Source organism: Haematobia irritans, chromosome 4 (assembly GCF_050003625.1).
Source record: "Haematobia irritans isolate KBUSLIRL chromosome 4, ASM5000362v1, whole genome shotgun sequence".
Taxonomy (NCBI): Eukaryota; Metazoa; Arthropoda; class Insecta; order Diptera; family Muscidae; genus Haematobia; species Haematobia irritans.
This window is the reverse complement of record NC_134400.1, coordinates 128,993,354-129,011,138: the sequence shown is the minus strand read 5'-3', so window position 1 is coordinate 129,011,138 and position 17,785 is coordinate 128,993,354. Positions and strand designations below refer to the sequence as shown.

The 17,785-nt window shown below is 35.3% G+C and overlaps 1 protein-coding gene across 1 annotated transcript; it reads left to right on the top strand.

Annotated features, from left to right (window-relative positions):
* The first annotated feature begins 9,047 nt into the window (after nt 1-9,047).
* LOC142234121 (uncharacterized) lies at nt 9,048-9,735 on the top strand. The gene has a single exon (XM_075305198.1). It carries the CDS (start codon nt 9,224-9,226, stop codon nt 9,434-9,436), a length of 213 nt encoding a protein of 70 aa, XP_075161313.1. The 5' UTR covers nt 9,048-9,223; the 3' UTR covers nt 9,437-9,735.
* Nucleotides 9,736-17,785: the final 8,050 nt, after the last annotated feature.

Sequence of the window (17,785 nt, the reverse complement as noted above, 5' to 3'; positions counted from 1 at the left end):
TGGATTTAGCACTTTTTTGGACAAAATTTAAATGATTTGTACCATTTTATGAATTCTTACTCTGTTTTTAACGTATTTGAAACAAAAAAAGTTAAAATTACCCATTAAAACTATGAAAAAACAAAGTTATAAAAAATTGAATTAAAAGAACTTCCTGGGTAGTTAAAATAAAGAACATCATTGGGAGTGCCTCTTCTGGAAGTGCTTTTAAAGTTGTGCCTTTGGAAGAACTTCAAAATTTTTTTGCTGGGTGGTTCATGAGGACCTATCTATGGAGTGCTACCACTAAAATGCCCCAGGACGTGTCCTTAGGAACGAGTCCAAGGCGTGTCCTAAAGTGTAAATTTACCCCGTCAATGACAAACCCATTATAAAGTGACCGGTCCCTTCCAAACGTCTTGACCAGAACTAGGACTCAGCATGGACAAGTCCTAGTTCTGGTCTAGTCCTGTACCAGTCCTGTGTTTGATCCATTTCACGTACGGTGGGTGCTATGCCAAAAACATGTCCAAAACCAAACAATGTCTACCGATACACAATATATTCGGAACACCTATTTATGGCCCTAAAAAACCTCTCGATTTCAAATTTCAGGCAAATTGGATAAAAACTATGGTTTCTAGAATCCCAATAAGTAAAATTGGGAAATCGGTCTATATGGGGACTATACCAAAAAATGGATCGATAGACCCTATTTTCTGCAAACCTATTTGTGCTCATAAAATACGTCTAGATTTAAAATTTCCGACAAATCGAAAATTGAAAATACGGTTTCTAGAAGCACAAGAAATAAAATTAGGGCATCGTTCTATTTGGGGTCTATACCAAAACATGGACCCATAGGCACCATTTACGGTACAGATCGGATGAATTTTGACCGATATAGCCCATCTTCGAACTTGACCTGCCTGCAACCAAAAGACGAATCTGTGCCAAATTTCAGGACGATAGCTTCATTATTGAAGACTGTAGCGTGATTACAACAGACAAACAGACGGACATGGTTATACCGTATATACTTTATATAGTAGGAAATCGATATTTCGATGTGTTACAAACGGAATGACAAAGTTATTATACCCCCATCACCATTCTATGGCCGTGGGTATAAAAATTACATTCCATAGACGTGAACGGACGGTGACAAAATGAAACGGAAACGTTCACAAAAAATCAAAACGGAATGTTCACAATTTCGTTCATGGGCATTCACGATTTCATGAACGGCAATCGTGTTTCTTTGGCCATGGAAAGTCTTAGAATAACCCGTAGACGTTATTATGGCAATTCCCTCAGTGGTGCAATGCGCTAAGGCGAAAACACAGGTTCACCGTAGCGGGAATCTTTTTTTAATTTTGTTTATAAATTCGTAACCATAACGTTTTCAGATCAGGAACGCTGGTTGTTGTATCGACAACGCATGGTGTCATTTTATCGTTGTCAGATTGACACCGCCTGTTTTCCGTTTGACACCACATGTGTGTTGATTCACTTTCATGAACGAATCGTTTTGAAATATGATTTTTTCTATGCGTGTATATGTTTTCTTGCCAGAGTATCTGTCATGAAATCCATCAGAAATTTTATATATTTTCAAGTAACCCGGATACACTCAAAAAAAAGTTTACTTGGATCCAAAGATTTTGACCTTCCCTTAAGGATTTTAGTATTGATTCCGAGCCAAAGATGCGGTTTCTTTGCGACCTATCTTGCTTTAAATCTAAGACCAATAAAATTAAAATTAGGATACAGATCGCATTTATCAAATTTTCATTCTTTTTTCGCGGTTTATTAATAAAGGTACTCGCACACAAACAAATACCAGTTTAAAAATCCAAATTATAACGGATATTTCAAAGAAAAAAAATGTTTCTTTAATTCAAAAAAAAAAAACTAAACCAAAGACACTAAATCCTCAAAATAAGTCTTAGCCTATATTTGAAGCGTTTTTATCTTAAATCTAAAGTTTCAATATTTTAGTTAATTTAAGGACAATTTCTTTAAATCAAAAATTTTTCTTTCTTTACTTTAAGGAAAATTAGCCTTAGTTCAAAGACATGCGACTTTAACAAAATGTGTGTCCTAAATTTAAAGAAAAAATTTTTGAAGCAGAGATTATAAACTTTATTTTAATTAAAATTTCATTATTTTAAAGAAATTTGTCCTTAATATTTTGTAAATTTCGCATCCTAAAATTTAGGATGCGTAATATTTAATATCACGTAAATATTTTTTTCAATGTATATAACATTCGGCCCGACCGAACTTAAGTCCGTATTTACTTGTTGAAAGTTAATTTCGTTGTTATGAGAATACGTTCGTTTCCTACTCGACAACAAAATATGAAGTGATTTGCCTTTCGAAATAGCGGAACTCAAAACTTTCGTTCGATATACAGAGATGGGGCATTATTGTTCGAAAGCAAAAAATGTCAGAAATAACACAAATTTTTATCAAAAAGAAAGAATGTCGAAAATAACATAAAATTTTACAATCAGTTTGGTACGTGATGGACACCGTATATAGATGGCGTTAATGGCATATGGGTTCTAGGTTTACTCTTTAAATATATCGGTCAAACTGCTAGTCTATAACATGGAATGAACACAAATTGTCCATGCTTCACTATAATTGTATTGCATTTACAGAAAAATTTCCGGAAATCACTATAAATCGCTTTCAAAATGATCTCATAATAAGCCAGTACTTTGTAATGTGAAATCATCGGACTTTAGAGTGGCTTGCATAGCTCGTGTTGAGATTAGCTCGTTTTGAGATGGAAAATATTTGCAAAAAATACTGAAGCGATTAAATTGAACTTGACAATGAGAATTAGTATCAAGGTTATGCGAAAGCTTGATTGCAGCATGTAGGTCGTATTGCATTCGATTTTTATTTAACACATAAAAAATACGAAAATCCATAACTGAACAACAAGTGGCCAGGGTATAAATAATATTGATTTGTCTGAAAATGTGCCTATGCAAAACATTGGTTCTACACCTATAGAAAAAATCGTGAACGGCGTGGTTATTTCAAACCGATCCGTTCATGAAAGTGAATCAACACATATGTGTGGTCAAATTGAGAACAGACGGGGTCAATCTGACAACGTTGAAATGATACCATGCGTTGTCAAACCAACAACCAGCGTTCATGATCTGACAACGTGATGGTTACGAATTTATAAACAAAATTAAAAAAAGATTTCCGCTACCGTGACTCGAACCTGTGTTGCCTGCACCATATGCGTTAACAGTCGCCTTAAGACATTGCACTGCCGGCGGAGGTGCCATAACAACGTCTAACGATTATTTTAAGACTTTTCATGGCCAAAGAGAAACAAATGCCGTTCATGAAATCGTGAACATTCCGTTTTGATTTTTTGTGAACGTTTCCGTTTTATTTTGACCCCGTTTGTTGACGATTGTAGAACGCAATTTCTTCTGTTAGTGTAGGCTCGGCACTAACTTCAAGTTGCTAACATTTCGAAACCTCTCGAAAGACAGCAGCTAACAAATTTATTTCAGTTACAGTTCATTGTATTATTTAAAACCTTACAAAAGCGTTTTGATTTATTGCGTTCATAAAAAAAAAATATTCGCGATGAAAATCAAGCGGGATTGGCTTTATATTTGGCTGAAAAACCACAAATGGATATCGTTAGAGAGCTATCATGCTGTAATGGTTAGCGCCTGCTTTGCTTACACATGGTCAACGGTTCAATCTATATTTCGTCCGGACAACAAAACGGTTTTTTATCTGTGCATTATCCTCTCTCAGTAGTTTCTAACACCACGAACCAAATTTCAACCGGATCGGGTGAATTTTGCTCTTTCAAGGGGCTCCAGAGGTCAAATCTGGGGATCGGTTTATATGGGGGCTATATATAATTATGGACCGATGTGAACCAATTTTTGCATGGTTGTTAGAGACCATATACTTACACCATGTACCAAATTTCAGACGGATCGGATGAAATTTGCTTCTCTTAGAGGCCTCGCAAGCCAAATTTGGGCGTCCGTTTATATGGGGGCTATACGTAAAAGTGGACCGATGTGGCCCATTTGCAATACCATTCGACCTACATCAATAACAACTACTTGTGCCAAGTTTCAAGTCGATAGCTTGTTTCGTTCGGAAGTTAGCGTGATTTCAACAGACGGACGGACGGAAGGACGGGCATGCTCAGATCGACTCAGAATTTCACCACGACCCAGAATATATATACTTTATGGGGTCTTAGAGCAATATTTCGATGTGCTACAAACGGAATGACAAAGTCAATATACCCCCGATCCTATGGTGGAGGGTATAAAAACAGATGAAATACGTATATAATTCAGTTATTGACCGCTATATATACACCCATGGTTAGGTTAGGTGGCAGCCCGATGTATCAGGCTCACTTAGACTATTCAGTCCATTGTGATACCACATTGGTGAACTTCTCTCTTATCACTGAGTGCTGCCCGATTCAATGTTAAGCTCAATGACAAGGGATTTCCTTTTATAACCGAGTCCGAACGGCGTTCCACATTGCAGTGAAACCACTTAGAGAAGCTTTGAAACCCTCAGAAATGTCACCAGCATTACTGAGGTGGGATAATCCACCGCTGAAAAACTTTTTGGTGTTCGGTCGAAGCAGGAATCGAACCCACGACCTTGTGTATGCAAGGCGGGCATGCTAACCATTGCACCACGGTGGCTCCCTTACACCCATAGAAAAAATCATGAACGGCGTGGTGACTTCAAAACGATCCGTTCATGAAAGTGTATCAACACACATGTGTTGTCAAACTGAGAACAGACGGGGTCAATCTGACAACATAAAAATGACATCATGTGTTGTCAAAACAACCGTCCCCGGTCTGACACATAGATGGCGTCGCTAGTATTAAATGCATATTATTTTTATATAGTACCAAACTTCAAACGATTCGTGTCAAAATTTGATGTCTGTAAGTCAATTAGTTTGTCAGATAGAGCGTCTTTTGTGAAGCAACTTTTGTTATTATGAAAAAAATGGAACAAAAAAGGAATTTTGTGTTTTGATAAAATACTGTTTTCTGAAGGGAACAAATACGGTGGAAGCAAAAACTTGGCTTTATAATGAGTTTCCGGACTCTGCTTCAGGGAAATCAACAATAATTGATTGGTATGCAAAATTCAAGCGTGGTGAAATGAGCACGGAGGACGGTGAACGCAGTGGACGTCCGAAAGAGGTGGTTACCGACGAAATCATCAAAAAAATCCACAAAATGATTTTGAATGATTTGATCGAGAGAGCAGAGGCCTTAAAGATATCATAGCAACGTGTTGGTCATATCATTCATCAATATTTGGATATGCGGAAGCTCTGTGAAAAATGGGTGCCGCGCGAGCTCACATTTGACCAAAAACAACAACGTGTTGATGATTCTGAGCGGTGTATGCAGCTGTTAACTCGTAATACATCCGAGTTTTTCCGTCGATATGTGACAATGGATGAAACATGGCTCCATCGCTACACTCCTGAGTCCAATTGACAGTCGGCTGAGTGGACAGCGGCCGGTGAACCGTCTCCGAAGCGTGGAAATACTCAAAAGTCCGCTGGCCTCTGTTTTTTGGGATGTGCATGGAATAATTTTTATCGATTATCTTGAGAAGGGAAAAACCATCAACAGTGACTATTATATGGCGTTATTGAAGGTCGAAATCGCGGCAAAACGGCCCCATATGAAGAAGAAAAAAGTGTTGTTCCACTAAGACAACGCACCGTGCCACCAGTCATTGAGAACTATGGCAAAAATTCATGAATTGGGCTTCGAATTGCATCCCCACCCACCGTATTCTCCATATCTGGCCCCCAGCGACTTTTTCTTGTTCTCAAACTTCAAAAGGATGCTCGCAGGCTGCAATGAAGAGGTGATCGCCGAAACTGAGGCCTATTTTGAGGCAAAACCGAAGGTCGTTATAATCGTTATATCGCTCTTGAAGGGAACTATGTTGAATAATAAAAACGATTTTTGACAAAAAAATGTGTTTTTATTTATTAGACCGGGGACTTATTAGCCAACCTGTTAATGATGGACCGATATGGATAAAATCGTGCATGTTGTAGTGTTTATATGTTTACACAAAATACAAACTTTCAACTGAATCGGATGAAAATTGTTCCTCCCAGAGGCTCCAAAACCAAATCTGGGGATTGGTTATATAGACTAATTTTTGCATGCTTGTTAGAGACCATATGGTAACACCACGTACCACATTTCAAACGGATCGGATGAAAGTTGCTCATCCATGAGGCTTCGGAGGTAAAATCTGGCGATCGGTTTATATGGGGGTTATATATAATTATGGACCAATTTTTGCATGGTTGTTAGAGACCATATACTAACACCACGTACCAAATTTCAACCGGATCGGATGAAATTTGCTTCTCTAAGAGGCTCCGCAAGCCAAATATGGGGGTCGGTTTATATGGGGGCTATACGTATAAGTGGTCCGATATGGTCCATTTTCAATTCCATCCGACCTACATCAATAACAACTAATTGTGCCAAGTTTCAAGTCGATAGCTTGTTTCGTTCGGAAGTTAGCGTGACAGACGGCCATGCTCAGATGGACTCAAAATTTCACCACGACACAATATATATATATATATATATATATATATATATATATATATATATATATATATATATATATATATATATATATATATATATATATATATATATATATATATATATATATATATATATATATATATATATATATATATATATATATATATATATATATATATATATATATATATATATATATATATATATATATATATATATATATATATATATATATATATATATATATATATATATATATATATTTTACTGGGTCTTAGAGCAATATTTCGATGTGTTACAAACGGAATGACAAAGTTAATATACCCCCCATGGTGGAGGTATACATCCTACACTGAAAAACAATATTTTCGTGATATTAAAGATTACGCAACCTAAATTTTAGAATGCGAAATTTACGAAATAATAAGGACAAATTTCATTAAAATAATGAAATTTTAATTAAAGTAAAATTTTTTATCTTTGCTTCAATTTTTTTTCATTAAATTTAGGACACAAATTTTGCAAATTTTGTGTCCCTCCGTTAAAGTCGCATGTCTTTGAACTAAGGCTAATTTTCCTTAAAGTAAAGAAACACATTTTTGATTTAAAGAAATTGTCCTTAAATTAACTGAAATATTGAAACTTTAGATTTAAGATAAAAACGCTTCAAATATAGGCTAAGACTTATTTTGAGGATTTAGCGTCCTTGGTTTAAAGGTTGTCGGAATTAAGAAAACGTTTATTACTTTGAAGTATCCGTAATAATTTGGAGATTTAAAGTGGCAATTGTTTGTACGTGAGTACCTTTATTTATAAACCGGAAAATTTAATGAAAATTTGATATATGAGATCTATCCTAATTTTAATTTTATCCTAATTTTAATTTTATTTGTCCTAGATTTAAAGCCGCTAAAAAATTTCTTTATTTTACAGAAGCCGCATCTTTGGCTCGCAATCAATACCAAAATCCTTAAGGGAAGGTCAAAATCTTTGGAACCGAGAAAACTGTTTTTTTGAGTGTATGGTGGAGAGTATAACAATTTATTGACACGTTATTGAAGAAATTTGTGTGGCACAAGTATGTTTAAAGTTTACGTAAAATAGGGGGTTACAATATGGGTATTACATCCCAGCAAAAAAATTTGGAAGTTCTTCCAAAGGCACAACTTTAAAAGCACTTCCAGAAGAAGCACTTCCAATGATGTTCTTTATTTTAACTACCCAGGAAGTTCTTTTAATTAAATTTTTTATAACTTGGTTTTTTCATAATTTTAATGGGCATTTTTAACTTTTTTGTTTCAATTAGGTTAAAAACAGAGTAAGAATTGATAAAATGTTACAAATCATTAAAATTTTGTCGACAAAAATGCTAAATCCAATCTGAAAAAATTGTGCATTTTTGAAAATATTTGAAGTCAAACGTTTTCGACAAGCGTTAGAATCCATTAAAAATTATAAAAAATTATAAAAATGATTTTTTTGACAAAATATCACAGAATTTTTTAATTTACATCCAAAACATTGAATTCGGATCACACCTAAAGAAGTGATGCAAATTCAGTGCAACGGCTATTGAAATGGAGGACTTTTCTCCTATGACAAGCCCATGTTAAATTCACCGCTTCTGCGTCAATTTTGCACCACTTCCGGATCCAAAAAGAACATTTTCATTACTTTTTTGGCGACGCTTTTTTTGCTGGGATATTAAGCTCGAATAACCGGTTATCCTGTCAAGTTCGCAAAAATGGTTAGTTTTTATTTCGACACGTAATGTAATTATCCAAGGACCAAAAAAAAATTTTTTTGGAGGGGCATAGCATATTACGATGATTAGCATCCAGAAAAATTCCACGAACCAAACCAATGGGAAAACACCAATGCTTACATTTCACCCAAAAATTAACAGGGTTATCATTCACAGATGGCATGTTTATTAACCTAGTTATGAGTTAAGGTGTAACATATAAAACCCCCCTTGACGGCTCCTCAAAACCTCTTCGACCCCCCATATAACAGATGGCATTTTTGAGACTTTGATAAGGAAAGGTGGTGATGATGACAAATTAATAAAAAAAAAAACAATGCATAAAGAAAAAAAAAAAACAATAATAAACTAAAGCTGATAATGAAAAACAAAAACAAAAAACACTCAAAACAAAACAAATCGTTGGCGCACCGATCTCGATGGAAACTTAAATAAAAAAATAAAAAAAAAACGCCAATGGAAAATATCAGCAAAAAAACGTAAAACTGTAGCGTGATCCCCGAGACTGATTAAAAACAAAACGACTACAGACTACGAGTACTTCTACTCAATGCGAAGGGGCGGACGGGGGTATTACAACTGGCACATACCAGTCAATGGCTTTCTGAGGTTTCGGAATAAATGCTGAGTTAGATTAAAGCATAAAGCAAATATAAATGGCCGTCAAATTGTGAATGAAAGCACAGAGCGAAATCAACTAGAACACAAACTAGTACCCCGGCAAGTGTTGACAAAGCAACAAGGACGAAAACTCGATATCCCGATAACTATTCCAATATCTAGAAAATATAATTTTGATTTTATTTTGAAAAAAACACCAACAAGGAAGAAACCCTTATACATCATGAGCGGAGGTGGTAAAGTGAATTCTTTGGTTAGTAGCACTACTCGCTATATCCTGGGCCGTAATGCCACACAAATCTCATATTGGCGTAAAGCTGCCGGTAATCGTTTGGTCAAGTATACCAGGACTGTTGAATTTGATCCCGCACAGAAAATGCCTATTGGTCTACGCAACAAACAATATCACAACACGAATTACAATATGACCAAGTAATTGGCAGTCTGAATGAATATTCCATTGTGCTAAGGATTTGTGTGATATTGGGGTCTAGCCCCAACGTGGTTTAGTGTAAACTCCGATAGAGGCTTTTGGCTACCATTAAAGGAATGCTTTTTCCCAAAGTGGTAGATATCTCTGTTATGTGTATATTGAGTATAAATTTTAGTGTTCACTTTTAAAAATGGCTATATCGGCATATAGGTAGAACTATTACCAGTACGCGATGTATTAGTATTAAGTTATAGATTATGTATAATAAATGAAAACAAAAAATGAATCTATGAATACACACACATTCTATCTTTTATCTATATGAGCTTGGGTTATGTTATAAGATTTTTATATCCTTATTTTTATTTAAAAAACAAGTAAGGAAAGTCTAAACTCGGGCGGGCCAACTATATTATATCCTGCACCACTTTATGGATCTAAATTTTCGATACCATATCACATCCGTCAAATGTGTTGGGGGCTATATATAAAGGTTTGTCCCAAATACATACATTTAAATATCACTCAATCTGGACAGAATTTGATAGACTTCTACAAAATCTATAGACTCAAAATTAAAGTCGGCTAATGCACTAGTTAGTAAAAAAATATGGAAAACGTTTAAATCTGAAGTAATTTTAAGGAAACTTCGAAAAAGTTTATTTACGATTTATTGCTCGATACATATGTATTAGAAGTTTAGGAAAATTAGAGTCATTTTTACAACTTTTCGACTAAGCAGTGGCGATTTTACAAGGAAAATGTTGGCATTTTGACCATTTTTGTCGAAATCGGAAAAACATATATATGGGAGCTAAATCTAAATTTGAACCGATTTCAACCAAATTTGGCACGCATAGCTACAATGCTAATTCTACTCCCTGTGCAAAATTTCAACTAAATCGGAGCTAAAAATTGGCCTCTGTGGTCATATGAGTGTAAATCGGGCGAAAGCTATATATGGGAGATATATCTAAATCTGAACCGATTTCAACCAAATTTGGCACGCATAGCTACAGTGCTAATTCTACTCCCTGTGCGGAGTTAAAAATTGGCCTCTGTGGTCATATGAGTGTAAATCGGGCGAAAGCTATATATGGGAGCTATATCTAAATCTGAACCGATTTCCACCAAATTAGGCACGCATAGCTATAATGTGAATTCTACTCCCTGTGCAAAATTTCAACCAAATTGGGGTAAAACTCTGGCTTCTGGGACCGTATTAGTCCATATCGGGCGAAAGATATATATGGGAGCTATATCTAAATCTGAACCGATTTCAATAAAATTTGGCACACTTGACTATAGTATTAATTGTTCTTCCTGTGCAAAATTTTAAGCAAATTAGCTATATCTAAATCTGAACCGATTTCTTCCGAAATCAATAGGGATCTATTCTGAGCCAAAACACATACTTGTGCCAAATTTGAAATCGATTGGACTAAAACTGCGACCTAGACTTTGATTACAAAAATGTGTTCACGGACAGACGGACATCGCTATATCGACTCAAGAGCCCACCCTGAGAATTTTTGCCAAAGACACCATGTGTCTATCTCGTCTCCTTCTGGGTGTTGCAAACATATGCACTAACTTATTATACCATGTTCCACAGTGTGGCGCAGGGTATAAAAATAGGAAATCGCCCAATTAATGTGGGTAATAAATACAAATTTCTGAAAATAGGGCAAAAAATGTATGTAATCGATACATGTAAGTCTAAGTACGATCGGCTAATACATGTAAGAGTATATGCCCATATTTGGGAAAATCGATCGATGCATATATATGGGAGCTATATCTAAATCTGAACCGATTTATATGATATTTTCCAGATTTGGTTGATACCACAGAAGGTTACCATTACATTACATTAGAGTAAGATCGGGTATTATAAAGGGCTATTATGGTCAGAAATAAAGTCATAAGGAGTAAATTTTTCAAAAACGGGCGATACATATATACACCCAAAAAAAAGTGAACCCACCGTGGAAGAAAATGTAGATTTATTTTAGAAAAGTTAAACTAAAATAGTTTTCTAATTGCAACATGTTACAAATAAGTTAATACTTTTTGTCAAATTGAAGAAAATTTATTAAAAATAATTAATTTTGTTCTCTTGTTTTATACCCTCAAACATACGATGGGGGGTATATTAACTTTGTCATCCCGTTTGTAACACATCGAAATATTCCCCCTGTTCTGGTTTACGAATTCGCAAAACGCTAAATTTTCCCAATCTTTATTTTCCGAACCATTACAATACGAGGGCGGTTCGGAAACTTCTTAGCCTATCAATGAAAGAGAATAGTTAGTTTTTCAAAAATATTTTTATTTTTTAATATAATCTCCTGAAACTTAAATACACTTAATCCAACGCTTTTCTAGCAATTCTATTACTTGATTTAAATAGTTTTCCAGCAAGGATTTTTTTTAGATTTGGGAACAAGTAAAAGTCACTGGGAGCTAAATCAGGAGAATAAGGTGGGTGGTCAAGCAACTCGTACTTTAATTCGTTGATTTTAGCCATTGTTAAAACACTCTTGTGTGCTGGTGCGTTGTCTTGATGAAAAGTTTTTTTTTTTTATACCCTCCATCATAGGATGGGGGTATATTAACTTTGTCATTCCGTTTGTAACACATCGAAATATTGCTCTAAGACCCCATAAAGTATATATATTGTGGGTCGTGGTGAAATTCTGAGTCGATCTAAGCATGTCCGCCCGTCCGTCCGTCCGTCTGTTGAAATCACGCTAACTTCCGAACGAAACAAGCTATCGACTTGAAACTTGGCATAAGTAGTTGTTATCGATGTAGGTCGAATGGTACGTATAGCCCCCCATATAAAGGGACCCTCAGATTTGGCTTGTGGAGCCTCTAACAGAAGCATATTTCATCCACTCCGGCTGAAATTTGGTATATGGTGTTGGTATATGGTCTCTAATAACCATGCAAAAATTGGTTCACATCGGTCCATAATTATATAGCGCCCACATAAACCGATCCCCAGATTTGGGTTGCGAAGCCTCAAAGAGAAGCAAATTTCATCCGATCCGCCTGAAATTTGGTACATGATATTGGTATATGGTCTCTAACAACCATGCAAAAATTGGTCCACATCGGTCCATATTTATATATAGACCCCATATAAACCGATCTCCATATTTGGCTTGCGAAGCCTCAAAGAGGAGCAAATTGCATCCGTTCCGGCTGAAATTTGGTACATGGTATTGGTATATGGTCTCTAACAACCGTGCAAGAATTGGTCCACATCGGTCCATAATTATATATGGCGCCCATATAAACCGATACCAGATTTGGGTTGCGGAGCCTCAAAGAGAAGCAAATTTCATCCGATCCGGTTGTAATTTGGAACATGGTGTTAGTATATGATCTTTAACAACCGTGCCATATAAAACATTCTCCAGATTTGACCTCCGGAGCCTCTTGGAGGAGCAAAATTCATCCGATCCGGTTCAAATTAGGAACGTGGTGTTAGTATATGGTCGCTAACAACCATACCAAAATTGGTCCAATCACACAAAAATTGGTCCATATCGGTTCATAATCATGGAGCCAAAAATAATCTACCAAAATTTTATTTCTATAGAAAATTTTGTCCAAATTTTATTTCTATAGAAAATTTTGTCAAAATTTTATTTCTAGAGAAAATTTTGTTAAAATTTTATTCGGTTCATAATAAAATTTTCATCATTGTCAAAATTTTATTTCTATAGAAAATTTTATCAAAATTTTATTTCTATAGAAAATTTTGTTCAAATTTTATTCGGTTCATAATCATGGTTGCCACTCGAGCCAAAAATAACCTACCAAGATTTTATTTCTATAGAAAATTTTGTCAAAAGTTTATTTCTATAGAAAACTTTGTGAAAATTTTATTTCTATAGAAAATTTTGTTAAAATTTTATTTCTGTAGAAAATTTTGTCAAAATTGTATGTCTACTTTGTCAAACTGAATTATATACCTATTGGATCGATCTTTTTTGATTTAATATACCTTGCCATCGGCAAGCGTTACCGCAACTTAAGTAATTCGATTGTGGATGGCAGTGTTTAGATGAAGTTTCTACGCAATCCATGATGGAGGGTACATAAGCTTCGGCCTGGCCGAACTTACGGCCGTATATACTTGTTTTTTTTTTTGTTTGTTGTAAATCAGGACGCTTTTCTCGAATTTGTACATTTACTTGATCCAAAAGGTTGCAATAGTACTCTGAATTTATTGTTTTACCCTTTTGCAGATAGTCAATCAATAAAATACCTTTGAAGTCCCAAAAAAAAAAACCGTTGCAATAACCTTACCAGACGATTGAATTTTTTTTGCCGTCTTTGGGACACTTCTTCCAGCTTCAGTCCATTGTTTGGATTGTTTTTTTTGTCTCTGGAGTATAGTGGTGGATCCATGTCTCATCAACAGTTATGAAACGACGCTTAAAGTCCATTTTATTTCGCTTAAAACGAGAAATGTCCATTCTTATGCGTTTTTGATCGACTGTTAACAAATGCGGCACCCATATTGCAGAAAGCTTTTTCATCTGTAGTTCTTCATGCAAAATTAAATGGACTCGATCATTTGAGATGCCCATGATATTAGCAATTTCACGCATTTTTATTCGTCGATCATTTAATACCATATCATGCACTTTGGCTACAATTTCTGTTGTTGTTGCTGTTTTTGGACGTCCACTACGTGGTTCATCTTCATTTTTACTGTTGCATATGAAGGAGCACTTTCTCCTAACACATTCACCATATCATTATGAATTTCTTGTCCCGATAAACCTTTTTTATGTAAATATTTAATGACAGCACGCATTTCTAATTTTTCCATTCTAAAAAAATTGCGGATGCGTCTTTTTTGAACACCTGTTTCTATATGAAGGAGTTGCCAGATCGAAACAAAATTTAAGATGTGTTCATGACGGAGATGGAAGTTTCCAAAACACTTAACTTTATTTTCTATTTATACCGCAATTCTTGTGCTAGGCTATGAAGTTTCCGAACTGCCCTCGTATGTGTGAACCTAAAATATATCTAGATTTTGAATTTCAGGCAAATATGACACAAATTGCGGTTTCAAGAGGCCTAAGAAGTCAAATGGGAGATCGGGCTTTATGGGGGTATATACAAATGGGGACCGAATCACACCATATTCGTCACACTTATTTATGCAAGCTAGATTTTTAAATCGGACTAAAATTGAGCACAAATCGGGGGTCGGTTTGTATGGGAGCTATATCAAAATCTGGACCTATGTAGCCCATCTTCGAATTTTACCTGCCTGCAGACAAAACACGAGTTTATGCAAAATCTCAGCACGATATATTCATTAATGAAGACTGTAGCGTGGTTATAGCAGACAGACAGCCTGACATACCGACGGACATGGTTATATCGTCTTAGAATTGATCAAGAATATATATTTAGTCCGAAAATGGTATTTCGATGTGTTACAAACGAAATGACCAACTTATACTCCCATCACCATTCTAGGTGGTGCGTATAGAAATAATTGTATTTGTACCAAATAGTCTATCTTTGACAAAACACGGAAATGTTTAACCCGATAGCTCCACTTACTTACTTAAGGGTGTAGCATGATTAGAACACGTGAGCTCATGTTAGAATTTAAGCGGATGCGTCTTTTTTGAACACCTGTTTCTATATGAAGGAGTTGTCAGATCTATTTAAAATTTAACATGTGTTCATAACAGAGATGAAAGTTTCCAAAACACTTAACTTTTTTTCTGTTTATACTGCGCTTTTTGTGCTAGGCTAAGAAGTTTCCGAACTGCCCTCGTATTTAAAACGAAATTTTCCCAAACTGTTCCTATCGATAGGGAATTTAATTTGTAAAAATTACAAGTCGAAAGACTTATCAGAACAGGGGGGATTGGTCTAACACCCCATAAAGTATATATATAAAGGGTGATACGGTCAAAATTTGGTCAATATAAACTTGACGTATTTTTTTCAATTTTGCATTTAAAAAACCTGAACACCCCTTATTTTGAAGGTGTGTGTGTGTGTAGAATGTTGCTCCAATTTTGGTTTTGGAATTCACTCTTCAGTTGTCAAAATGCCGTCCAAGCAAGAAGAGCAGCGTATCAAAAATTTGCTCACGCATCGCGAAAATCCGAGCTACTCGCACGCAAAGCTGGCAAAATCGCTAAAAGTTGCCAAATCAACCGTTACAAATGTAATTAAAGTGTTTGGGGAACGTTTGTCGACAGCTAGGAAGTCTGGATCGGGGGGAAATCGAAAACCGGAAGCCGCTGAGACGACAAAGAGAGTTGCCGGTAGTTTCAAGCGAAACCCTAACCTCTCTCTCCGAGATGCCGCAAATAAGCTGGGTGTATCGTCTACAACCGTGCATCGAGCCAAAAAACGAGCCGGACTATCGACTTACAAGAAGTTAGTGACTCCAAATCGCGATGATAAACAAAAGGCGACGGCCAAAGCGCGATCCCGGAGGCTGTACACGACGATGCTGACGACGTTTGACTGCGTGGTAATGGACGACGAAACCTACGTCAAAGCCGACTACAAGCAGCTTCCGGGACAGGAGTTTTATACGGCAAAAGGAATGGGAAAGGTAGCACATATTTTCAAGCACATAAAACTGTCATAGTTCGCAAAGAAATATCTGGTTTGGCAAGCCATCTGAACCTGTGGCTTGAAAAGCAGCATTTTCATAGCTTGCGGGACTGTCAACCAAGAAATTTACGTGAAAGAGTGTTTGAATAAACGTCTGCTGCCTTTCCTGAAGAAACACGGTTGTTCCGTACTGTTTTGATCGGATTTGGCACCTTCCCATTATGGTAAAAAGGCCTTGGAGTGGCGTACCACTCCATGGCCACCAACAACGTACAGGTGGTTCCCAAGGACAAGAACCCTCCCAACACGCCAGAGCTCCGCCCAATTGAGAAATACTGGGCTATTGTCAAGCGGAACCTAAAGAAGACCAAAAAAACTGCTAAGGACGAGCAGCAGTTCAAGGCAAACTGGCTTTCTGCGGCGAAGAAGGTGGACAAGGTGGCTGTACAAAATTTGATGGCAGGTGTCAAGCGTGAGGCCCGGCAATTCGAATTTGGAAAAGCAAAAGCTTAACTGAATATTTTTCCTGAATTTTATACTAATTGAACTTGAAAAAGAAATTTAATTTGATTTTTTTAATAAACGATTTCACCGATTTACATGCGTTTTCCCTTGACCAAATTTTGACCGTATCACCCTTTATTCTGGGACGTGGTGAAATTCTGAGTCGATTAAAGTAAATCTATGAACAATTTTATTCCGTTTTCCAATCGCCAATTGTGCCAACCATTAGATACTTACCATCCTTTTTCTTAATGTGTTGAAATTTGACTTTATACATATGCGATATTTATATTTATTGTATTTTTTCTTTATTTCATATTTGTTTTTATTTTTTTATTTTATTTTACGTCCATATTCATTACATACATTTAAGTAGAATTTAGTTTTATATATAGTTCTATATATATATGTATGGTATGTATATATACTTTTATTATTATTTTGTTTGTTTTGTATAGGTAGAGATTTTTCTGTTAATATATTTTAATTCGATATATCGGTGATATTTTTTTTTCTTAGTTTATTACTTTTTTTTTATTATTTACTAATGTAATTATTTCTGTTTGCATCTGTTCATTAAACTATATATATTATTCGTTTGTATATTAGGGGCATTTATATGTTTCTAGATTTGAACTAAACTAAAATTATTATTCATTTCTGTGTTTTTTTTTTATGTGTTCGCCATGCCATTTTGGTTAGCCAAAAGTTATTTTTTAACTAAATATTTATTTTTCTAGTTTAATGAGAGTGTTCGTGTGTTTGTTCTTTTTGGTTTGGTATGTTATACTTAAAATTACAGCCTTTATAAATACTTAATAATTTAAATTGCCATTTAATTATTTCTTATTTCTTTTTCTATGCTTATAGATTTTTTATAAATTTCTTTGGGACCAACAAACATTTGCCTTTAGTTAAGGTGACAGCGAAATCAACAAGCAAGTGCCTGGTATACCGACTTACTTATAAACACTAGTTATTAATTTAAATTTATTTGATGTATTAAATTATATTTTATTTATTTATGTTTTTATTATAATTTCACTTTAGTTATATATATATTTATGGTTTTACACGATCGATTACAATAAATAAAATTATATGAATTTTTATTTTATTTTTGTTCTTGTTGGCTTCATGTAAAAATTCACCCAAAAAGAATATTTCACCGAAAAAAAAAGGTGAAATCACCATGAAAGGAAATCCCTTTTAGACTGCAAGATGGTTAAA

What these genes read in the sequence shown, in the direction of transcription:
- LOC142234121 (XM_075305198.1), top strand. Translation starts at nt 9,224, where the DNA reads ATGAGCGGAGGTGGTAAAGTGAATTCTTTGGTTAGTAGCACTACTCGC.